This window comes from Euleptes europaea, chromosome 1 (assembly GCF_029931775.1).
Source record: "Euleptes europaea isolate rEulEur1 chromosome 1, rEulEur1.hap1, whole genome shotgun sequence".
In the NCBI taxonomy this organism is placed as follows: Eukaryota; Metazoa; Chordata; class Lepidosauria; order Squamata; family Sphaerodactylidae; genus Euleptes; species Euleptes europaea.
Window position 1 is genome coordinate 51,051,898 of NC_079312.1, and position 25,500 is coordinate 51,077,397.

The 25,500-nt window shown below is 45.8% G+C and overlaps 1 protein-coding gene across 1 annotated transcript in view; it reads right to left on the reverse strand.

The window, feature by feature from the left end:
• Window positions 1-1,267: 1,267 nt before the first annotated feature.
• The window catches only part of LOC130493210 (protein SSUH2 homolog), a 40,607-nt gene continuing 16,374 nt past the window's right edge, over window positions 1,268-25,500 (reverse strand). The window contains exons 9-13 of the mRNA XM_056866908.1: window positions 24,773-24,858; window positions 18,059-18,151; window positions 17,149-17,254; window positions 15,077-15,184; window positions 1,268-1,424 (exon numbers count right to left, since the gene is read on the reverse strand). Of these exons, the coding sequence (XP_056722886.1) occupies window positions 1,278-1,424; window positions 15,077-15,184; window positions 17,149-17,254; window positions 18,059-18,151; window positions 24,773-24,858 (540 nt within the window). The 3' untranslated portion in view covers window positions 1,268-1,277. The remainder of the gene's footprint in view (window positions 1,425-15,076; window positions 15,185-17,148; window positions 17,255-18,058; window positions 18,152-24,772; window positions 24,859-25,500) is intronic.

Here is a 25,500-nt window from a genome sequence, read left to right on the forward strand (position 1 = left end):
TCTAAAGCAATTATTCCCAATGCATGTAAGTCACTTTTATGTATTATTGGTGCTACTGTATTTACTTCTGAGTTGGTCTTTGACCATAATAAATCATTCATTCATTCATGCGAGTCACTAAACTGAAGCATTTGGTTTTGGGGATAATGCTTGGTTTTCCTATAGCAATAGACCACAGTTGGTCATACATTTACCCAGGGGAAACTACTGAATTGCAGAGCACTACTTGAGCATGGGTCTCCCAGTGTTCACCTATGGAAGTATACTGCCTCCCCCCAGAGCACACTGGTCAATCTTAAATTCTCTATTGAGTTGATGGCTTGATTTTCCAGTCTTTGTAAATACACCCTCAAACTATGGTTGCCAACCTCCAGATACTAGCTAGAGGGAGATCTCCTGCTATTACAATTAATCTCCAGCTGATAGAGATCAGTTACCTGGAGAAAATGGCCTCTTTGGCAATTGGACTCTATGGCATTGAAGTCCCTTCCCTCTCCAAACCCCACCCTCCTCATGCTCCACCCCCAAAATCTCCAGGCATTTCCCAACCCGGAGCTGGCAACACTACCCCAAACTGCATACAGGAAAGTCACATTATGCTCCATTCCTTCATAATACTGTAGACCCTCCTGTCATTTAGGGGAATATTGTCAAACAAAAGAAAAGCTGATAATTATTTGTTTTAGATGATTGTATTCTTCATATAAAAATATCCCACACTCAGCATTAATGCACGTTATTACGTATATGAACATAAAATACTTGTGTTACTCATGTCCAAAATTACACACAAGTCTGTATCGCTGATACGATACAGCGTTTCTGAGAAAGATCTGACCGATTCCTTGACCTCCCTTGTCTGAGTCCCTTATTTGAAAAAAATACATATATATATATTCGATAGCGATCAACATAAAGCATTCGCATCAAGTCCTTTTGTTGTACCCATTAACTTCTTTGGCATATTTTATCCCAAGAGCAGAATCCTCTGGAGTAGTTTCTACTTCTTGTCTCTTCCTTGGTTTCCTCCTATGGTGCCTCCTTTCAGACATGGAATTTTCGGCACTTAATTCTAAAGAGGTGCAATTATAGTAATTGTGGAAACTGTAGCATAAACAAGATTTGGGAAGTTATAATTATTGTGTCTTCTGATGCTTCGCTCTGAACACTGCAACTGCATTACAAGTTGGCATTCGTACTCCCAGTCAGTTAATTTAGGGGGGGAAATAGCTTGCTTTTTACTAGGGGAATCCTCCTCCTTGCCAAGTATTCCATTGTCAGATGATGGTACAGCCACAGCAGTACCTCTCCGGATAGTCCAGAGCATATACCTTGTTCTCCATTCCATAGACATAATACAGGTACATCTTCCCCGCATATTGATAGTGAACTTCCGTGACAGGAATCAGCTCAATAGTCTGTCTCTGAGAAAAAAGAACATAAAATATGAAATACCAGATGCAATGGAATCGTCCCGCTGCAGTTGTTTCCCTCAGAAGAGATCCACGCCATTTATCCTGCAACCATTCTCCATTTGAAAAACATACTTAGAAAGGAAAGAAGTGCCTTTTGAATACAAAATACATCAGTGGGCATATTCTAGTTTCGTTTTCTCCCTGAATTTTGAGTGGGGAGGGAAGCTTGTTTATTTGAAGGATTCAGCAATAAGGTTCCTTTCCATGCTAGTGGTAACTCTCCCTGGAACAATCCTGACACTGGAGAGTGCTGCATCGTGGGTTTCTCCCATGTGACTTTAAGAAGTTTAACTTAAACTCCTGACTTTAACAGAGTAGCATGGAAAGCACATGCCCAATAGAAGCTTCCACACTACTAATATTAATTTAATTCCCTTCATTCCTCCTGAATGGGGACCCAAAACAGCTTACATTGCTCTTCTCTCCTCCATTTTATCCTCACAACAATTCTATGAGGAAGGTTAGGATGAGAGCGTGTGACTGGCCCAAAGCCACCTTCCTAGACTTAGAAGTGTACTCCATTCCAGGGATGAGAGAGATGAATTCCCAGCTGTCACGGAACATTGCTGTTCTTTTGTTTAAGTCCATAGGCACTCCAGTGTGGCATAGAGGTTAAGAGCAGTGGTTTGGAGCGGGGGACTCTGATCTGGAGAACCAGTTTTGATTCCCCACTCCTCCCCATGAGCGGTGGAGGCTAATCTGGTGAACTGGGTTTGTTTCCCCACTCCTACACATGAAGCCAACTGGGTGGCCTTTGGCTAGTCACACTCTCTCAGCCCCACCTACCTCACAACGTGTCTGTTGTGGGGAGGGGGAGCGAAGGTGATTGTAAGCCAGTTGGATATTTCCTTAAGTGGTAGAGAAAGTTAGCATATAAAAACCAACTCTTCTTCTCCTCCTCCTCCTCCTCCTCCTCCAACAGCTGCCAATCCACTAGAATTTATAAAAGGCCCAAATAGATAACTGTATGGTGACCTGTAAAACCACCTAGTGATTAAAGTGTTGGGATATGACTGGAGAAATTTAGATTCAAATTCCTATTCAGACATGAATCTCATTGGGGAAGACAGGACCTGCCACTTGCTCTCAGCATGATGTAGCTCAGCCCTGGTTTACATGTACCAAAGGATGAGGTGGCAAAAGAATAATGACATGTTACAATGAATTTCACCTTCCCGGCACAAGGACAAGAAGCCACTGCCCGCCCTCTTCACCTGCCCTCCTCAGACTGCAGTGATGTTCACTGTGGGGAAGCAGCTGCCTGCCCTCTTTGTGCCTCATCACACTGCAACGAGTCAGGTGAGGCACTGCCTGCCTTCTTCATCTCCTGGCAATGAGTTGAGGCAAGCAGCGTGGCGGCGTGGAGGAGAAAACAACTAATGGTTGGCGGTTTGGGCATGGGGCCGGATCCAGTTTGGGGGAAAGACGACCTGCGCACCCCGCTTCCCATTCTGGGGACCCTAATAAGGGGTTTTGGGGAGAGGCCAGGAGTGGTTAAGCCTGTCTCGGGGGCTGCGGTTTGGCCTCCACCCAAGTGGCAGTGGACCACACAGTTGGCTGCCGCCCACATGGGTCCCGGCATACTGCCATCTCAGGCTGCGCCCAGCAGGCGGGTTGGGCGCAGGGTGTGATCAGCTGACAGACGGGTCAGCTGATCCCTGGATCCCGCCCCTCATGCTTGCCAATGCCTAACGCTGTAATCAATAAAGTTGTGGCCTGTTTATTCCAGCTATTGCATACTTGTCATTCTTGGGTAAGAACACGCCTTTCGGTCACCAGGGTATGGGTAGACCCTGGGGTGGCCGTGACCCCCTTTCCCCCCGTTCCATTCCCCCCCCCCATAGGGCTGGGGCCACAAGTGATCTCCTGATTTTAGAGATCAGTTTCCCTGGAAATAAATGGCTGCTTTGGAGGGTGGCTTCAATGGCAGTATATCCTGCTGAGATCCTTTCCCAAGCTCCAGTCCTATATTTCCAGGTGCTTCTCAACCCAGACTTGGCAACCCTATTAACAATTTAAGCATCTTGTTTAGGTGGGTACTACTTGGATCTGATACAACAATTGTGACAACTTTAGTATCAAAACATTTTAACAAGGACATAGACTATTTTACTTTATTGCATCTAAAAAACAACAGCACCAGAGTAGTTGCTGGCGGTTGCAGATAGAAATGGTCTTGGGCATGCAGTAAGAAATTTTGTTGTGGTGTTTACAACACAAAAAGAATTTGTGGCACCTGAATAATTACAGCAATCGAGGCAGCCCCACAAAAATAAAGGACTGTTAAGAGGGAGGGGATCAGCGCCTTGGATTCCCTTCAGTTTTATTTCCCAATTGGAAAAATACATACAGGTGTCTTTGTCCCACTTTTATGTTACCGTCCTGATCACACAGAGGAAATGTGATGTGCTTCAGAGGCAGAGTGCTACAAAATGGCCCTGAACTTGAAAGGCTTGGTTTCAGAGGCTGCTTTCTAGCTCTTTGCTTTTTATTTATGCTTCCTTTTGATGTAAGCAACCCCTTTGTGTGAAATGCCAAATGAATGCACACCTGAAAACTCAGTTTCATTCCATCTGTTTTATCCTGCAAGTAATATTATCTTTTGGAAAGCCAACAAAAACTGCAAAAGCAGAAGAGTCATTCTTGTTACACGTTTGATGGTTCTCACCATCGGCGCTACCCAGCTGCACTTCTTTTGTTGGGTTTCTTCCCTAGTGTACAGGTAGTTGAATGACTTTCCCCCTTCTATTTTTGTACATTTTAAGCCCGCACGTTCTCCAAGGAGTTGAGGTCTGTGAACATTGTTCTCCTGTCCTTTTTTCTCCCTCACAAAAACCCCATGAGATAGACTGGGCTGAGAAAGAATGACTGGGCCAAGATCACCCAGCAAAGTTCATGGCAAGCAGGGATCTGAATCTCCGTCTCCCAGATCCTAGCCTGACACTCTAACCACTACACCACACTGTCTCCTTCCACTCTGTTTATGCCAAAAGCTGAAATAATTTGCAGACAAAATAAAGACACAGGCAACTTTGGGCACCTGTTGCTCTGAAGACCAAACAAGACATATGAAGGTGGGGGAGGGGGGTCCATGTTTTGACCATCTATTCACATGTAAGGCAGGGTGTGCTTAGGGGAATGTCTATTTTAACAGAAAATGGACAGGTGATAGTACTGTTATGGGATGTGGAATTACTTTTTTCCAAAATTCACTTTTTTTTTAGATATAGCAATACATTCCTTTTATTCTTTTCCTCCCTTTTTAAAAAGAGGGATTGTTCTTTCAGTTCTCTTTGTTGAGGAATCAATGCACCCTTTTGTAACTTCAGCCCCTGGAAGTGTTTCGTTACACATTACAGGGTGGTGCTCTAGCCAGAGGATAGGAAGGTTTGGAAAGACTTAATCTGCCTCTAAACATCTGCAGAGTGAAATTAAGAAATTCAGCAGAACCTTAAGAAAAGTGGAAATATACCTTTACCTATGGTTTAACCTTTTCTATCTCTCTTGAATTTAGACAAAACTAGGTAAAATGTCATATCAGTGGCACCTGTCAACACTTTAATTAGCTAAAATCTATAAGAATATGTAGGATATGTGCTGGTTTTATAAATTACCAAATGCAGATTATTTACATATGTGGTGGACATGTTGCAGAGCACAAATTTATCGGTCTTCTATTATAGATTATCTTTTAAAAGGCTTTGATGTAGATTTCCTTTTTTCTGCCAAGGTGATGCTACTAAACTATACAGCCAATTTCTCAAAAGATAAACAGAATTTAATTGCAGTGGTTAGATTAACAGTGACTAGATTAGTATTAGCAAGAGATTGGATGTCAGACCTAAATCCTACAGTTGATGAGTGGATTCTGAAATGTAAGGAAATCTTTCTCCAAATCAAATTGACAAATTTAAAGAAAGGATATGTTGTGTCACAACATTAAAGGTGTTTGTTTGGCAACACCCCAAAAAATACCTTATCAGTATTTTTAGGGGCTTTTTATCCTGAAGAAAAAAATGCTGGTGATTCGAAGGGAGCCAAAAAGCAGGTCCTGAATAATGCTGGAGCCACCTCTGGATTCCATGTGGGGCTCGGAGGTGGTGGGCAGTGCAGAGTCAAGCCTGGCATGCAGCTCTGCCACTGGCCACCCCTGCCTCCAGACTCTATGTGGGGCTCGGAGGCAGATCTGTGCTGGTCATCATGGCTGCCTCTGGGCTCCACATGGGGCTCAGAGGTGGCCACCACAGCTGCTTGACTAAAGGTAATTGAGGGGAGGGGGAGATGAGGGTAACATTTGGATCTAATGGACCCAATGGGGGGGGTCCAGATATTCCCAATATGGGGGTTGGGAATATCCAGATTTCTTGGGGAAAAATCAGGTCCATTAGACCCAAATCTGAGCTTGATCAAGCCAGGAAATATCTAAACAAGGTCCAGATGCAACTGGTAGAGGGGAGGAACAAGAGCAGGCTTGAGCATGCAACGAACTCTGTTTGTGCCTGACCTGAGTTGAATTACAGACTCTGCTGTATGAGCTGCATGAAGAATCATTGTCTCCACTGATGGAATTTTATCAGTATCTGAGAGATGAAAATACATGCACATTGTCCAGCGAGAACTTCAGCCTCATCAAAATGGCTGAACTGGAATTATAACTATAATTGTCAATACTGTTTATCATGTCAAACATATTCTGACAAATGACCCCTTCTGAACCCTCTGCAGGAAGGCAGCGTCCATCACATTCCTCTTATTCTGCCCCCCCATATGTATGAATTTTATGTATATTATAATTTTTGTATTTTTGTCCCAATTGGCTCTGGTCTTCAGACTTTTGATAATTTAATTATAGGTGTTGAAAAAGAAATCCATGCCTGAACTCCTAAGTTCTTTGTGACCTCAATTGCTGGGCTGTTATGAAAATTATGTTTGTGAAGCTTCCAACACCTTACATGTGTTATGTATTTTAGTTATTTTGTTATTTTATTCAATTTGTACCCCACCCTTTCCTAACCCAATTATGAATATGAGTAGGTTATAGCTCAGCCAAGCAAAAATGCCAGTTGAAAACATGTTAAAAGCTAGCAGTTAGTCAAAGTACGCAAGTACAGAATTACTTTGTATAAACAGGGATGCTGGTCTTTGTAAGGCATTGAGCCATCTATCCAGGGAATACATTGCTAGTCTGCCACCTGCTGCTGAAATGATGTGGTGTGCTAACCTATATTGATAAACTAGGTTGAAGGTTAGTTTAAATAAATGCCACTTTTTAAAAAGGGTGATCATGAATTATTATTACACAATAATGCCACTATTTTTTCTTTCATTAAGAAGCAACTGTGTGCCACAGCCCACCAGGTTGGCATTCTAAAGGGCACACCATGAGACTACACATCATAAGGCCTACACATTAAAAAGAAAGCCTTGCCTTCTCTTTATTAAAACAGAAAATTGTCTTTATCAAATCATTATGATACACACACGTTTTCAGCCAAGGGCAAATGAAGGATGTAAAGAAGATTATGTAGCAGATCCAGAATGCTGACGCCCCGGTCCTAGTAACATATGATTTGGCTCCGAAGACTCTCTTCCATTAAATGAATGTCTTACTCCAAAGGAAGAAGACTTGCTCCACAGGAAAGAACTTCTTCCTTCCTGAGCAAGGCTCATCACATACCTGAAGACAGTTATAGGGATTGACAGTTACAGGGCCAATTCAGTATCGAAAGAATTGCCTTTCTAGATGAGACCAAAGGATCATCTAGTTCAAAGCTCTGTCCCCAGCGGTGGCTCATAGGACACTCAAAAACTGTATATGCCAGAGGACGCCATCATTAGTTGGTGATTAAGAGCACACAGACTCCGTAAGCAAAATGTGTGAGCTTCAAACAGCTTCTCTGGGATAGAAAGAATTTGTCTTCCTGATAGATCGAGACCTAACAAACAGAACACATGGCTGTAAAGAATGCAAAGTGGAGAGTTTAGAATGAAATCCTTTTAGGAAGAGTTAGTTTTATAGCTCACTTTTCTCTACCTTTAAGGAATCTCAGAGTGGCTTATAATCCCCTCCTCACAGATACCCTGTGAGGTAGGTGGGGATGAGAGAGCGCAAAGAGAACTGTAACCAGCCCAAGGTCACTCAGCAAGCTTCATGTGGAGGAAAGGGGAACTGAACCCGGTTCTCTAGATTAGTCTGCTGCTCTTAACGACTATACAATGCTGTCTTAACCACTACACCACACTGTTGCCTCACTATCATGTCATAGTTATTCAGTCCAACTAAGGATCAAAAATGGTCTTATCAGAAATTTACCAACAGAACTGTGGCAGCACAGGCAGAAGCTAGATGCTTCCTGTCTACTGTGACAGGAAGTAGACAGTAGTCTACTGCCCATTAGATATTCTAATATGTTTCCTCCATACAAATTAACATAAGAACATAAGAAAGGCCCTGCTGGATCAGACCAAGGCCCATCAAGTCCAGCAGTCTGTTCACACAGTGGCCAACCAGGTAGGGCTGTCGATTCGGTTTGTCCCGAACCGAAAAACCGCCGAATTTCCCTCGATTCGGCGGTTTCCGGTTCGGGACAAACCGAATTTTAAAAAGGTGGGAAACAGGGGGAGCCGAATTCCCCGACTTCGGGGTGTTCTGGAAATAAATTTGGCAAATTCAGGGTTCGGCTCTCCCCCCCCCGCGTGCGCCTTCATGGGGTTTCCCTGAAGCTGGGCGGGGGGGGCGCCTTTAAACAGATCTGTGCCTCCCGGCCGGGAGACCAAATCTGTTTCCACCCCTGTGCACGCCTTCAGGGGGCTTCCCTGAAGCCGGGCAGGGGGCCCTTTAAACAGATCTGAGCCTCCTGGTCGGGAGGCACAGATCTGTTCCCCCCCCCCGCGCGCCCGCCTTCAGGGGGCTTCCCTGAAGCTGGGCGGGGGGCCCTTTAAACACATCTGTTTCCCCCCCTGCGTGCCTTCAGGGGGCTTCCTTGAAGCCGGGCAGGGGGCCCTTTAAACAGATCAGCGCCTCCCAGTCGGGAGGCACAAATTTGTTTTCCCCCCACGCACGCCTTCGGGGGTCTTCCCTGAAGCCGGGCGGGGGCCCCTTTAAACAGATCTGCGCCTCCCAGCTGGGAGGTGCAGATCTGTTTAAAGGGCCCCCCGCCCGGCTTCATGGAAACCCCGTGAATGCCCGCGGGGGGGGCGAATTTTCCCCCGAACTCCAGATCTCGCCCGAATTTCAGAAATCCAAAGTGGGGGAGTTCGGACTTCGGCACGGCCCGAATTTAAAAGGGCCGAATTTTGCCAAAGCCGAACTTTACCGAATTTTTTTTTCAACAACCCTACAACCAGGTGCCTCTAGGAAGCCACAAACAAGACGACTGCAGCAGCACCATCCTGCCTGTGTTCTACCGCACCCAATATAATAGGCATGCTCCTCTGATACTAGAGAGAATAGGTATGCAGCTTATTTTCTCAGTTGCCACTTAGGCCAATAACTTCTACCGAGCTTAACTTCTCAACTTGCCGTTAGGGTTGCCAAGTCCCTCTTCACAACTGACGGGCAGGGTTTAGGTAATAGCTGGAGATCTCCTGCTAGTACAACTGATCTCCAGCCAATAGAGATCAGTTCACCTGGAGAAAATGCCTGATTTGGCAATTGGACTCTATGGCATTGAAGTCCCTCCCCTTTCCAAACCTCACCCTCCTCAGGCTCCGCCCCAAAAACCTCCCGCCGGTGGGAAAGAGGGACCTGGCAACCCTACATTATACCCCGCTAATGTCACTCCTCCCCTCAAACCCCACCCTCCCCAGTCTGCACCCCTCAAATCTCCAGAAATTTCCCAACCTAGAATTGGCAACCCTGTCTCCTTCCTACTCAACAGCCAACCTACTATTATCTGCCCCTTTGTCTTATGTTTTCTGTCTCCCCCCACCCCCCCCCAGCTCGTACCTCAGAAAACTACAGTCTTTCTCCACAGTGGGGACCAAAGCAGCTTGCATTAGTCTCCTCTCCTCCTTTTTACCCACACAACAACCCTGTAAGGTGGGTTAGGCTCCCCCCCTGCCATTCCTCCTAAGGCTGTCCGCTTGTATTCCACCAGCCTTTGCAATTTTTCTGTTATCACACCTATTCTGTCGAATGAGCTACCAGTGGAGATGAGGAGGGACCCGAAACTGAGATTAAACTGTGGACTGGGATCCCTGTTTGTGGGGAGGAAACAAAATCTAATTGACCCAGGATCTGTGTTCAAATGTCACAGCCAATGTTTCGTTTTTAAATTGAGCTGTTAAGAGGAAGATGATAAATCAAGTTTTTGGAAAGGTAATGAGGTGAACTGTTATAAGAGAATTGACTTCAATGGATTTAGAAGGGGGTATCTCTGTTTAGGACTGTACTATAATTTCTCTATTTTTTATTATTCTAACATTCCTAGAATTTAATGAGGTGAAAAATGTTAGTTATTTATTTCATTTGATTTATATCCCAGCCTTTCCCAATGGAGTTAGGATATTTAACACATACACATGATCTTAAAAACCAATACATAGTAATAGATAATTAAAACCAGCAGCTTTCTTAAATAAAATAAATAATCCAGATTAAATGTAAAGTAGAGAATAAAGGTTTATGCATTTGCTTTAGTAAAGAATATAGTATGTGTTCAGAGTAAAAGAATAGAATTAATTCATATAGGATGTATTAGGACTACTCTATTAGGAGGATCTTGTTGTGGATATGAAGTTTGAGGAGAGTGTATGAACTGTATGTGTTTTATTAAAACAATAACATTTTATTGTTTTTAAAAAACAGCAGCTTAACTACTTCAAATGGTGTCCTAAAAATAAGAGTTTTAATGCAGTGATCTTTAATGTTGTTGGCTGAATATATTATACTGCTCTTACTGCATTGTTTTCAGCTGTAATTTACATCATTTATAGCCCACCTTGTGTTAAAGCAAGAAAGGTGGACTATAAATAGGGTTGTAAACTCCGGGTTGGGAATTCTAGAGATTTTGGGGTGGAGGCCGAGGAGGGTGGGGTTTGGGGAGGGGAGGGACTTCAATGCCATAGAGTCCAATGGCCAAAGCGGTGTCAGGCTGCTATCTCGGTTTCGTTATTGCCTCTGTCTCTGTGCTGTATTGTCTGCCCCCCAAGGTCGCATGCCTAAGCCTAAGCCTGGGAACTCAGCTCCTGGGAAACTGTATTCCTGCGTGTAATCTCCCGCCTTTCCTGCCTTATAATATCTCCCAGCTAGTGAGCCTTTCATAGCTGTCATTTTATTCGTTTGCACTGTATGCCTATTTGATCAGTAAAATCCACCTGTTTGGACTCTATACGACTTTGTGGTGATTTCTGGTTCTGTGGGCCAAGGGCTGACATTATGACAGCTTTCCCTCTTCGGATGAGGAAAACCCTTGGATTTCTCCAGCCTTAAACCTGGAATCTCCCCTCGACTTGTCAAAAAACGGCTCCGGTCTGTGGTGAATGGAGCATCTCCACAGACCTCTCAGGATCTTCCTATCAAACCGAATGCTCCTACCAAAATCAAAGAAGTGGACTCCACCGTCTACGTAGATGCAGTTTTACAACAACTTAACGGAGGTCCACAAATCCCCGTCAAAGCACTAATTGACTCCGGTTGCTGTCGCACTCTCATAAGCGAAGCCACGTTTGCTGCCCTCAGAGCCGACTCAGAGGCTTTACCCGCCCCCGTCCAATTTGCTCAAATGGACGGGAGCCAATTCCAGGGGGGTCCAGTTGATCATCGCACCATAGGGGTGGCAATGGGAATTGGTTCCCACTGGGAACAAATAGACTTCACTATAGCCCCTATCCGATTTGAAGTGGTCTTGGGAATTAACTGGATTAAAGGACATAGTCCCAGTATTGATTGGGAAACAGACACTATTTCTTTCGCTAGTCCCACCTGCGACCAGCATCGGCAAAACTTTGCTCTGCCATTTCCGCCCGTTCCAGCGTTAACCTCTACTCCCCCAGTACCACCGGCTCTACCCGCTGTATACCGGGACTTTGAAGATGTCTTCGACCTTAAGGAATGTGATGCCTTACCCCCCCACCGGGCCTCAGACTGTGCGATTGAAATAGTAAAGGACTGCACATTAACCAAAAGTAAGATTTACCCTATGAGCGCTTCCGAGCGCACTGTCCTCCGGGACTTTTTGGACAAAAACCTCGCCAGAGGGTTCATTCGCCCTTCGAATGCTCCAAACTCGGCCCCCGCGTTTTTCGTCCGGAAAAAAGAGGGCGACCTTCGCCTGTGCATTGACTTCAGAAAGCTCAATGCGGTTACCCAGACCAACGCCTATCCTATCCCATTAATATCGGATATTTTGGGACAATTACAGGAAGGCCGTGTGTTTTCTAAATTAGACTTGGTGGAAGCCTACTACCGAGTCCGTATCCGCGAAGGAGATGAACACCTCACTGCCTTCTCTAGCTGTTTCGGAATGTATGAATTCCTTGTAATGCCGTTCGGATTAAAAGGGGCCCCGGGGGTCTTCATGCAACTCATCAATGAAATCCTACATGACCTTCTATATCGTGGGGTGGTGGTCTACTTAGATGACATTCTCATTTATTCGAAAACTATGGACGAGCATGTGACTCTGGTCAGAGAAGTTCTACAACGCCTGCGTAACCATCAACTGTTCGCTAAACTAGCTAAGTGTGAATTTCACCAAAGCAAACTCACGTTTTTGGGATACATCATCTCCCACCAAGGTCTTCGCATGGACCCCGCCAAAGTCCAAGCCGTCCTCGATTGGACTCCCCCCACCAACCGTAAGCAAGTACAGCAATTTCTGGGATTTGCAAACTTCTATCGGGGATTCATCCCTAACTTCGCCCAAGTGGCTCTACCCATTACGGACCTGCTGAAAACTAAAGGAAAAGTAAGCTCGGCTGCCTTGCCCTCCGCAAAGATCCTATGGACTGAGCAATGCCAAGCCGCCTTTCTGGCCCTCAAACGCCTCTTCACTTCGGAGCCGGTGCTACGGCACCCAGACCCAAATCAAATGTTCATTGTGCAAGTCGATGCTTCCGATGTAGCCATGGGAGGGGCTCTCCTCCAGCAAGGACCGGACGGTCTTCTTCACCCTTGCGCTTACTTTTCAAAAAAATTTGCGCACGCTCAATTAAACTGGCCCATCTGGGAGAAAGAGGCCTCTGCAGTTCATCATGCACTGACTTTATGGCGGCAATTCTTGGAAGGGTCTAAAATACCCTTTGAAGTTTGGACCGATCACAAAAATCTAGCTGCCCTCACGGGTTCCCATAAGCTATCGGCGAAACAACAACGGTGGGCGGAGTTCTTTGCTCAGTTCCGTTTCACCCTGAAGCACGTCCCTGGGAAGCAGAACGTTCTCGCGGATGCCCTCTCCCGTTTACCACAATATCCGGTAAAACTCGAAAGACCCACCAACTCTCTGTTCACCCCTATGCAACGTGGGGCCCTACCTATGCTGGCTGTGCAAACCCGATCCCAGCATCAACACACCTCGCAAGCTCCGCCAGCCCAACCGGCTGCCCAGCCGCCACCGCAACAGACCGGAGTTCCCGCCCCTCCTACCCTTCCGACCGCTCAGCCGCCTGCAGTCTGCGCGCCGCCACACGTAAGCACTAGCCCTATAACTATTTCTCAGATCTCCAGAACCGACGGGGGGGCTCCCTCCAAACTCCCCATCTCCGAATCCTTTTTAACTGTCCTTCGGGACCAGTGCCTTTTAGAACGTTCCGCTCATACCCTACCTCCTGGTGTTTTGGAACAAGGGGGGTCCTGGTACAAAGACTCAAAATTGTATGTACCCAAAGCTCTCCGGAAGGACGTTTTACATTTAGCTCATGGAGCCAAAACAGCTGGGCACTTTGGGTTTCTGAAGACCCTTCACTTATTGCGCAGACAGTTCTGGTGGGGGGGAATGCGTTCCGACATTGACTCCTTCATCCGCAGCTGTCCCGTTTGTGCCGCTGCGAAACGATCACAGGGCAAACCCCCGGGACTGCTACAACCTCTTGAAACGCCCAGCAAACCTTGGGAAGTGATCGCTATGGACTTCATGACTGATCTCCCTCTCAGTGGGGGTAAAACTGTGTTGTGGGTTGTTACTGATTTGTTTTCTAAGCAAATACATTTGATTCCATGTGCAGGGATCCCCTCTGCTCAGAAACTGGCCCGCCTCTTCGTGACGCATATATTTCGTTTACATTCGTTTCCGCGTAAAATAATTTGTGACCGCGGAAGTGGTTTCGTTTCTAAGTTTTGGAAAGCTTTCCTCAAGTTGGTGGGGGTGGAACAGGGATTGTCTAGTGCATACCATCCTCAAACCGATGGTCAAACTGAACGTGTCAATGCTGTACTCGAATGTTATTTGCGTTGTTATGTTAACTACCACCAGGATAACTGGGTGGAACTGCTACCTTTAGCAGAATATGCCTACAATAATGCCATGCATCAATCCACAGGTTTTAGCCCGTTTTTTGCTGTGTATGGACAAGATTTCAGTCCCATCGTTCCTACAGATGATGTAGAGGGGGAGGGGAACCCCGACATTGCCTCCTGGGCACACGCCCTCCGTACCACTTGGCCCTGGCTCGTTAGCAACCTCGACCGGGCCAAACGTAAATACAAAGCGCAAGCTGACAAACATCGCTCCCCCGGGGGTGATCTGCAAGTGGGTGCTCTGGTTTACCTTTCCACCAAAAACCTCCGTTCCACCCAACCGTGCCATAAGCTCAGCGCCAAATTCATTGGCCCTTTCCCCATTACTCGGGTCATAAACCCTGTCACAGTGGAACTGGCTCTCCCCAAATCTTTGAGGCGTGTGCATCCTGTTTTCCACATAAGCCTCCTCAAACCCCATGTTGCTTCTCCACGGTGGCATCCGGACCCACCGCCTGCGCAACCCATCATGGTGGGGGGGGGAAGAACACTTCGAAGTCTCCAAGATCCTTGACTCCCGTATTCACCATGGTACTCTCCAGTATCTAGTTCGTTGGAAACATTTCCCCCCTGCCTATGACGAATGGGTGCGCGCACGGGATGTCTCCGCCCCCGACCTCATTGACGCCTTTCACATTGCTTACCCAAACAGGCCAGCCCCCTTGCGAACTGGGAGGGGGCCTTGAGGGGAGCAGAATGTCAGGCTGCTATCTCGGTTTCGTTATTGCCTCTGTCTCTGTGCTGTATTGTCTGCCCCCCAAGGTCGCATGCCTAAGCCTAAGCCTGGGAACTCAGCTCCTGGGAAACTGTATTCCTGCGTGTAATCTCCCGCCTTTCCTGCCTTATAATATCTCCCAGCTAGTGAGCCTTTCATAGCTGTCATTTTATTCGTTTGCACTGTATGCCTATTTGATCAGTAAAATCCACCTGTTTGGACTCTATACGACTTTGTGGTGATTTCTGGTTCTGTGGGCCAAGGGCTGACAAGCGGCCATTTTCTCCAGGGGGACTGATCTCTATCACCTGGAGATCAACTGTAATAGCGGGAGAACTCCAACCACCACCTGGAGGCTGGCAACCCCTAACTATAAATGAAATAAAATAAACAAATAGCTCTGTCTATACCTACTCCCCTTTGACCTACCTGCTGCAGAATGCGGGATGTGCTTGTGAAAGCTGCCTTATGCTCTGCAGTAGCTCTTTGTGATGCCAGAGCCATATCAGGATAAAGAAAGTCAACAAGGGGATACACCTGAAATTAAACAAGCAGTTTCAAAGTAAATCAGTTCTATTTCATGCAGTCAATGGTGGCTTATACATGGGAGTTGTACCTGAGGTTCGTTGCTCGCAGGACCCACACTTTCTTCTCGCAAAGCATACCAGCAGTCTCCAAGCTCAAAACAAGAAGCTTGTGAGTCCCTGCCCCTTAAAATGCTGCTTTGTAATTGGCTGTAGTGCTTAGAATCCCCCCCCCCCCGGAACCCAAATGCCTGGTCAAAAAGCATTTTAAAAACCAATAACAAAATTTATTGTTATTCCTAAGAGGAATGGGGAGGGAGAAACCCAAACTTTATTTCTAAATGCCTCTCTTTGGCTCAGAAAGAACTCCCAGGAAGCATTTATATCCCTGCCTCTTGACACGGTTTGTAATTGGCTGTAGTTCTTTCTGTGAGAGAAACGTCACTCCCCCAAGCTTCCATGTCCCCCGCTTTGCCTTATGCATGGGGATTTCAAGTAGGCTGAGCTCAGGGGAGATGGAAGAATCGCGGTAATAGAGGGACAGGAAGTCCCGGGATTTGTGAGGGCTGGCAGTGAGGTCATCTCTAATGGACGGAAAACTCATGCATAACTCCAAGGAACAACCAAGACAGACTGGGGCTGAACGTGAGTGAAAGTACCCATGCATAACCAACCATTGAATCAATAATTTATTTGTAGTCATAGACCATCAAATAAGACAAATCTGCATAGTTAAATAGCATAGGATAAAAACAAATACAAAATAGATTTGCTATTAAAATGGTTAAAATGGTTAAAAATTGCAAGATTATTAAAGTGCACAACTAATTAATATCTGAGCAAATACTAAATGTGTAAAATTAGAATACTTGATAACATCCTAAAATTACAGAGGCTAAAAATAGAAGGATAAACAAACAAACAAACATGTATTCGAACTGCAGGATCAAACAGTATTCATTCTCTGTTTCCCCTGCAGGCCCCAAAGGGCAGGGGAAATTGCCCACAAAAACGTTGGGTGGGCTTAACTTTTTAAAGGTGCCCTATCCCTTTGTTGGGCTGGGTGTTGAGGCTAGCCTAGCCTGAGAGTAACTCCACCACTGCCAGTTGCCCAGCCTTCTCCCCACCCCTCTTGATCAGGGCTCGAGCCCTGAGGGAACCGATGCCTTCCCTGCAAGTTAAGGGGGTGACACAATACTGCTGGCCATCCCCAGAGGAGCTGGTGAGTGCAAGGGAGGGGCTTCAAACTGACACCCTCACAAAACGTTCTTGAAAGTGTTATAGGGGAGCAGCCATGAATTAGAGGTACCCTGTGCCTAGTACAGGGGTCTGCAAACTGCAGCTCCCGAGCCGCATGGGGCTCTTTGGCCCGTTGAGTGCGGCTCTCCAAACTTGGTTTGGAGCCCCTGCTCTCGCGGGTGCGCTGTCTCTCCCCCCCCCCCCACCATGGAGAATGGCCAGATCCCCCTTGCCCTTGCCCTCAATGGTTGGGAGGCTAAAGCCTCCCCTCCCCTCTAGCCACGCAATTGCTGGGTGGGCGGCTGGGCGGTTCCTGCCCCCCCGCCTATCAGCTGTTGGGCGGGGCGGGCTTCCAATGGGTAGACCTGGCCTCCCAATGGGACTCAGCCAGAGGCCAGGTCTACCAATAGGCTTTTATGGCGCTAGACCAGGCCTCCAGACGGGGAGGGGGAAATGGCAGGGACTTACAATTTAATTTTTATCAATAAATAAGATCACTATTCAGTATGCTATCAAGTTTCATTCAATGTACCTATAGTTTAATTAAGACTTAAAACTTTAATTAAAGTTTATTAAGTTAATAAACAGTGTACCTACCTATATAAGTTTAAGAAATTTGGCTCTCAAAAGAAATCTCAATCGTTGTACTGTTGATATTTGGCTCTTTTGACTAATGAGTTTGCCGACCCCTGGCCTAGTATCACGAGTCCAGCCTTGGGAATATGTATCATTGCTTACCAGAGTGTTTTCCTCTTTAAAAATGTTATCTCCCCTGGCTGTACTGAGCAATTCTCGTGGAAAGTTCAACTGATCATCAGAAATGAATTCATATACATTGTTCTTCCTGCAAAGAAAGAAAGGTTTGGAGTGGAACACTGTGACAGACTACTTGTCAAGGTATGAACAAGAGGCTAGCTTACATCATAGGTTAGGCTGAAGATACTGGGATGGGCTCAGGGTCACCCAGAGAGATTCCACATGAATGATCGCTGGGTGATGCTGGGCCTGTCACAGTTTCTCAGCCTAACCTACTTCACAAGGTTCTTGTTGTGAGGATAAAATGGAGGAGGGAACAACAATGTGAAAAGCTGCTCCCAATCAGGGAGAAAAGCAGGACACAAATATATGTGTTTGTGTGTGCTTATAATATGGTTGTAATCCTCCCAAGAAAGATAGCTGCAAATATTTTATCAGGTGCCTCATCAACCAGTGGAATTTTGATCCATGTGAATATGCTACTCATTCTGCAGGTTAGGTTTATATATTGAATCCTACAAGCTTCCCACAAGGGGACTCGGCTCTTCCGCTGCCTTCTCATTCCCTCCACAGCCTCCTGTCATCTTCACAAAACCTATGCTGGAGGTCAGAAGAGCCTTGTGGACAACACGCCATCTGGCACAGAAATCTGAATTAAGGAAGGGAGAGCAAGTGAAACCACTCATCTCCCTCTTGTGCAAGTGGAAAGTTCATAGGATCAACACTCGCATGTGTGCTCATTAAATGAATCTGATTATAACTGAGAGATTTGTATAACAGAGAGATTTGTAGTGCAATCTCAGTCCTAACTCTGTTTAGGAATGCACTGACTGTTGGTCTTTTTAAGAATCTTTAGTAGTCAGACAATATTAACAGCAACTAGACCACATACCAAGTGATTACGAGCTGGATGAAATGGAGCAACTTCTTCTCCCCTTGGCATGTTGTACAGGTTTTGTTGCCTCTTCCAGAACAAGTGCTGCACCTTTTCGGTGGGAAAAAATGAAATATTTACAGTAATTTGAAGGCTAAGCCCTACAAGGAAAAGCTGAGGGACTTGGGAATGTTCAGTCTAGAAAAGAGCAGGTTGATGGGGTACATGATTGCTCTGTTTAAGTATTTGAAGGGCTGCCACTTAGAGGAAGGCAGGGAGCTGATCCTGTTGGCAGCAGAGGATAAGACTCACAACAATGAGTTAAATTATGGGCAGAAAAATACTGACTGGATATTAGGAAAAACATGTTACAGTGAGTAGTTGGGCTGTGGAATCGGCTGCCTAGGGATGTGGTGAGCTCCTCCTCACTGGCAGTCTTTAAGCAGAGGCTGGACAAACACTTGTCAGGGATGTTGTAGGCTGATCCTGCGTTGAACAGGTGGTTGGACAAGATGGCCTGTATGGCCCCTTCCAACTCAATGATACTATGTCAGGCCATAGTGAAAAGCCAAATGCAAAGTATAGTATAAAATCACTATGCCTGTATAAAACACTGTGACTACAATTGCCACTGAATTCTACCTATGACAAAATGTCAAGGCAAAAGTAGAGCTTCCTGCTGGGATAAATCATCAAATGAATGTTAGGAGAAGCAAAAAAAAAAAAGAAAGAAAGAAAGAAAAAAGTTTGAAGAGGCTGGAAAAAGATCCCAGGGAGTTTCTACATGGGTCTTCCTGGGACCCACAAAATTCATCTATGGAGATTCTGTTGAAAGCCAGGATGGTGTAGTGGCTAGAGTGTAGGATTAGGATCTGAGAAACCCAGGTTTGAATCTCCATTATGCCATGGAAGCTTGCTGGGTGACTTCGGGTCATTATGCAATGGAAGCTTGCTGGATGACCTCGGGCAAGTTACAACCTCTTGGCCTAACCTGCCTCAGGGGGTTGTTGTGAGGAGATGAGAACAATGTAAGCCCCTTTGAGTCCCCAGTGGGGAGAAAGGCAGGGATATAAATAAAAGTAAATAAATGTTGTGACGGTGGATGTCCTGCTAGGAGTCTGGGCTGTCAAGTAATCATATAAACTAACAAATTTAGTCATAAAGAGAACAGGAGATCATTGTTGGGAACCCCAGTAAACTGGAGGTAGGGTTGCCAGTAGGGCTGTTGAAAAAAAAATTCGGTAAAGTTCTGCTTCGGCAAAATTCGGCCCTTTTAAATTCGGGACGTGCTGAAGTCCGAACTCCCTCGCTTCAGATCCGTGAAATTCGGCACAAGATCCAGAGTTCAGGGGAAAAATTTGGGGGGGAAGAGCCCCCCGCGTGCCTTCAGGGAAGCCCCGTGAAGGCGCGCACGGGGGGGGGGAAACAAATCTGCACCTAACAGCTGTTAGGCACAGATCTGTTTAAAGGGCCCCCCGCACGCCTTCACGGGGCCTCCCTGAAGGCGCGCGGGGGGCCCTTTAAACAGATCTTTAAAAGGGCCCCCCACACGCCTTCAGGGAAGCCTCGTGAAGGTGCACGGGGGGGGGGGGAGCCTGACGGTTATGCTGCTGCGCCGAACCCTGAATTTGCCGAATTTATTTGCCGAACACCCCGAAGTCGGGGAATTCGGCTCCCCCGTTTCCCGCCTTTTTTAAATTCGGTTCATCCCGAACTGGAAACCGCCGAATCGGGGGAAATTCGGCGGTTTTTCAGTTCGGGACGAACCAAATCGACAGCCCTAGTTGCCAGGTCCCCCCTCTCCTCCGGTGGGAGGTTTTGGGGGCAGAGGTGAGGCAAAGATCATGCACGCACAGGGCCGCGTCGACACAATCGCATCACTTCCAGTTTACACCCGGAAGTGTCGCATCGCAAGGGGCCTTTTATCACTCAAACTGGGAGTTTGAGTGGTAAAAGACCACTCGTGATGTGGCACTTTGTGTGTAAAAGCATCACAAGGAGCCTTTTTACCAGCTTGAGTGGTAACTGGCCCCTTGCGATTCAGAGCTGCTGGGCGTAAACATGAAGTGACGTGTCGCCACAGGCAGGTGCATGCTTGTGTTACCTGCCGACCCTCAGCTGGTCGGCGGACAGCCAGGTGGACTGGCGAGGGTTTGCCCGCCACCACCTGGCACTTGGCAACCCTAACAACCCTAGTCTGAACAGAATGGCAATTTCTTTATACAACCAAAGAAAACTAGGTGACCCCCTTTGAAGGAATGTATAATTCTGGCTGCAACAGATGTGGAAACCATATGTTTATCCTTGGCAGATTTGGATTGCATCAACATGATGCAGATTAGCAGCAGTTAACAGCTGATTTATGAAAGCACTTGAAGTCATTGTCAGCCTCAGAGGATCCCTATTTTTTAAATGACGTCCACAATTACCCCACAATGTCATCTCTGTTATTTTAAACCTAATGGAGCCTAATAGAACAGTTGAAAAGAATAGTGAGGTACTTTGCAACACTTAAAGATCATTGTCAAGCCAATTAGTTTAGCACTTGCAGAAACAATAGGGCAGCAATACTGCAAAATGCACACAACCTGGAAGAAAGGAATGCCAATGAAAACAAAGGCTCTATAGAAATGTAGGGAAATAGAACTGAAGGCTTTCCACCAGCCCTGGGGAAATCTGAATCATTTGCAGATAGTTACCAGCTTCTGTTGTATCTTCCTGAACTGCTGGTCACCTTTATTCCTTTGATACTATGCCTAGAGAAACCAGTAGAAGCAGCATATTGTCACTGCGGAGCTCAAAATGTAATTTTAAAACAGGGCAATTATTTATTGAAGTCCATGAATATGTATGTGCAGCTGTGATTCCGAAAGTCACAGCCCATTTGCAAATGAAGGCTGCAGACCCGTTTTAATATTTTAATTGGAAATTTGTTAATTCTGTACTGAATAATTGGTGTTGAGGAGGATTGTGGAGTAGGACTGTCGGGCTGTCAGCAGACAACAGCGACTAATGAAAGCCAAATGAATAAAAGTTGGTGAGAAAGGGAGACTATTTTCTTTCATTTCCTTTATTCCCTCTTCTTTGTCTTCTCGCACATATGCTTTTTACATGAGGCAGCCCACCAGCCTTTTCAATTTAGGAAACATTTATCATTATTGTTGTTATTTACTTCATTTATACCCCACCTTTCTCCCCAATGGGGGCCCAAAGCAGCTTCCTCTCCTCAATTTTAACCTCACAACACCCCTGTGAGGTAGGCTAGGCTGAGAGAGAATGACTGGCCCAGGGTCCCACAGCAAGCTTCCATGGCATGGCAAACTGGATCACAGAGATTGTTTTTAAAAAGCCAGTCTCCCTGTCTGGGAAAATCCATGTTAACACTTACAATCTTGTAAGTAATTCAGCTATACTTATGTTGCCGGTGGTCCATCGTCTGCACATATCTTAGCCCCCTGAGCCCACAGAAATACAGTTGTTACCAATGATGGTAGGCTCTCTTTCAAGTCACCTCACAGATTTTGAGAACTATAGAGCTGTGGTCTGTCCACTAAACATTTCTCCTTGGCTTTGAGTCCACTTGTGAAGAAAGCAGGATAGAAAAGTATTAAATCAAGCTACCAGTTTCTTATTCTTACCAGGGATATTCACAATTATTTCATCTAAATTAACAGTGCTATCCTAAACAGGTCTACCCAGAATCCTACTCAGGTCTTTTCAGTGGGGATTGCTCATTGCAAAGTGTTCTTTGGGTTGCACTGTAAGTGATCTAAAATAGTTGTTCTATTGCCAGGATGGGTGGGGAATGAGATACTTTCCTCATCATTTTGGCTTCCTGTAAATTTGTTAAAACATTTAGGGGGAAATCCAAGGAATTTAACTGTGGCAACCAGTTGGCAACTGTGCTGGAAAGGAGGAGCATACAAGTAGAGCAAGGTTTCCCTGCACAGCACCTGTGGATGCAGTGGGGCCCAGCAGCAACTTTCTTGGCACCACCCCAGAGTTCTTAGAAAGTGGGCAGGATCATTCCTTATCAGGGCTTCACCACAGGCCATTACTGTGCAGATTTCTCTGAGTGGCAGCTACAACAGGAGGATCTTTGAAGACTAACCAGGTAAACTGCCCATCTGCCTTAGCCCTTTCTTCTTCTGCACAAGCCAGTCAGGTTGTTCTAGTCCTGGCTGCCCCATCACTGACAAGAGTAGGAGAAAAACCCCTCCCCAACCAAGTCAGCTGGACTTGCTCTTGCCCTAGGAACCATCACTGCTGCCAACCTCCAGGTGGTGGCTGGAGATCTCCTGCTATTACAACTGATCTCCAGCCAATAGAGACCAGTTCCCTTGGAGAAAATGGCCGCTTTGGCAATTGGACTCTATGGCATTGAAGTCCCTCCTCTCTCCAAACCCCGCCCTCCTCAGGCCCTGCCCCAAAATCTCCAGGAATTTCCCAACCCGGAGCTGGCAGCCCTACTGCTGCGGGGACTTTCTTTCTCCAGGGCAAGCTGGTTGGGGGTATTCTTATCCCAGGTGCTGCTGCTGAGAAGGGGAGAAAAGCCCTTCCCTCCACTATGCAAACTGGCTGGGCTGCTGCCAGTGCTGGGGCAATGCAAGATGGCCTGCTTTCTCCTCAGATGCTGCTGGGGACAAAAGATGAGCCCTTCAGTCAAGTTGTTAGCTTGAATGGGGTAGGGGTTGGGAGAGAAAAGCAAGCCAATTGCATTAGAACTACTTTTGTTGGTTCTTTTTGTATCATCTGCAGACCTGGACTGAGTCTTTGATGTTTATGGTGTAATGCTGATAGCTTTATAGGAAAAAAGTGGTTTACCTGCCCAAAATTAACACTTTAATCAAAGTGTAGATAAATCTTTGTTCAGGAACTAACAGACTTGATAGTAAAGAGGACAAACAGAGATAGGGTCCTAGTTACATCACTAGCTGAGAAAGAGAGACTGTGGAACTTCCAAGAAGAAACAGAATATTGTCCTGAGAGTAGCAATCTGGAGACAGACATGGAATGACACTTAACAGGAAAGAATGTGCTGACTTCACATTCCTATCTAACTGTCCCCCTGCAGGGTCGTCTCTCTTCTTTGTACATGAGACATTTCTGCACCAAGGAGAGTCTCAGAGGTTTCCTAAGGGCTGCCTCGCAGAGCAAGTTGTGAGAATGGTACTTGTGCAAACGGTATACAGTTTCCTTTGTGGAGTGTGTCTTACATAACTTACAGAGCATATATATAAGAGCCAGCACAGGTTTCTCAAGAATAAGTCATGTCAGACTAATCTTATCTTCTTTTTTGAGAAAGTTACTACCTTGCTGGATCAGGGGAATGCTGTAGACATAGTTTATCTAGATTTCAGTAAGGCTTTTGATAAGGTTCCACATAGTATTCTAGTTGACAAATTGGGAAAATGTGGGTTAGATCCTATTATTGTTAGATGGATCTGCAACTGGTTGACAGATCGTACCCAAAGAGTGCTAGTTAATGGTTCCTCATCCACTTGGAGAGAAGTGACTAGTGGAGTTCCTCAGGGATCTGTGCTGGGCCCTGTGTTGTTCAACATCTTTATAAATGATTTGGATGAAGGAATAGAGGGGATGCTTATTATATTTGCAGATGATACTAAATTGGGAGGGGTAGCAAATACGGTAGAAGACAGAGCCAAGATGCAGGATGATCTTGACAGGCTGGAGAAATGGGCTAGAACTAATAAAATGCACTTCAACAAAGACAAATGTAAAGTTCTGCATTTAGGTAGGAAAAATCCAATGCATAATTATAGGATGGGGGAGACTCGTTTGAGCAGTAGTGTGTGTGGAAAGGATCTTGGGGTCTTAGTAGACCAAAACTGAACATGAGTCAGCAGTGTGATGCTGTAATTAAAAAGGCAAACGCAGTCTTGGGCTGCATCAACAGAAGTATAATGTCCAGATCACGCGAAGTGATGGTATCGCTTTACTCTGCTCTGGTTAGACCTCAACTAGAGTACTGTGTTCAGTTTTGGGCACCACAATTTAAGAAAGATGTAGACAAGCTAGAACGTGTCCAGAGAAGGGCAACAAAGATGGTGAGGGGTCTAGAGACCAAGTCCTATGAGGAAAGGTTGAAGGAGCTGGGTATGTTTAGCCTGAAGAGGAGAAGACTGAGAGGTGATACGATAACCATCTTCAAGTACTTGAAGGGCTGTCATATAGAGGAAGGTGCCGAGTTGTTTTCTGTTGCTCAAGAAAGCTGGACCAGAACCAACGGGTTGAAATTAAATCAAAAGAGTTTCCATCTAGACATTAGGAAGAATTTTCTAACAGTTAGAGCAGTTCCTCAGTGGAACAGGCTTCCTCAGGAGGTGGTAAGCTCTCCTTCCATGGAGGTTTTTAAGAAGAGGTTAGATGGCCATCTGTCAGCAATGCTGATTCTGTGACCTTAGGCAAATGATGAGAGGGAGGGCATCTTGGCCGTCTTCTGGTCACTAGGTGTGTGGGGGGGAGGTAGTTGTGAATTTCCTGCATTGTTCAGGGGGTTGGACTTGATGACCCTGGTGGTCCCTTCCAACTCTATGATTCTATGATTCTATATGAACACCTCACCAAAATTATTTTGAAAAAGAAATCTCTGGGTACCAAACTGCTATCATTGGTGACAGGCAAAACATGGTCCCAGATATTTACTAATAAAATAATATCCTAAAAGCTCTTGTAGCAAAATTAAAATTAAAAAGTGTGGTAGCATCTTACCTTTTACGACCAGTACCTGAACACATTTGGCACCGTTTCTGATATTTTGATCTATGTTTGGCTCCACAGCATGTGACACACCTCATCTAAAGGAGTACAAAATAAACAGAACCAATTCTTCTGTTTTCAAAATGTCTGACAATGCCTTCGCTACAAACGCAACTCAGCATGTGTTTTGTATAAGGCCTCGTTGTTCCTATTATTGTAATACAATAAACATGGATTTAGTTATTTTGGTGGGAAAATACCAAAAGAAACTTTCAGCCTGTATTCCTCACTAGCAGTGACAGCTGTGGACATTGTTCATTGGAGCAACCTGGCCACTCACTCCACCGCATGATGCTGTTGGGGAAGGGATAGCAGATCCTTTCAGGAGGTCATAGGCTCGGAGTGGAAGCAAGAAACTAAGTTCAATTGCATAGAAGGGTATAACGGCCTAGGTTGACACCATGCAAGCACAATGCTACAGATTGGCTAGCAACCCCAAGTGCAGACTGTCAAGACTGCTACCTTATCAACAGCTACTCATCAGCGTGGTCCTGACTGAATCTTTGCCTGCCTCCACTTTAGGGTTGCCAGCTCCAGGTTGGAAAATACCTGGAGATTTTTGGGGCAGAGCCTGAGGAGGGTGGGGTTTGGGGATGGGAGGGACTTCATGCCATGAAGTCCAATTGGCAAAGCGGCCAATTTCTCCAGGGGAACGGACCTCTATTGGCTGGAGATCAGTT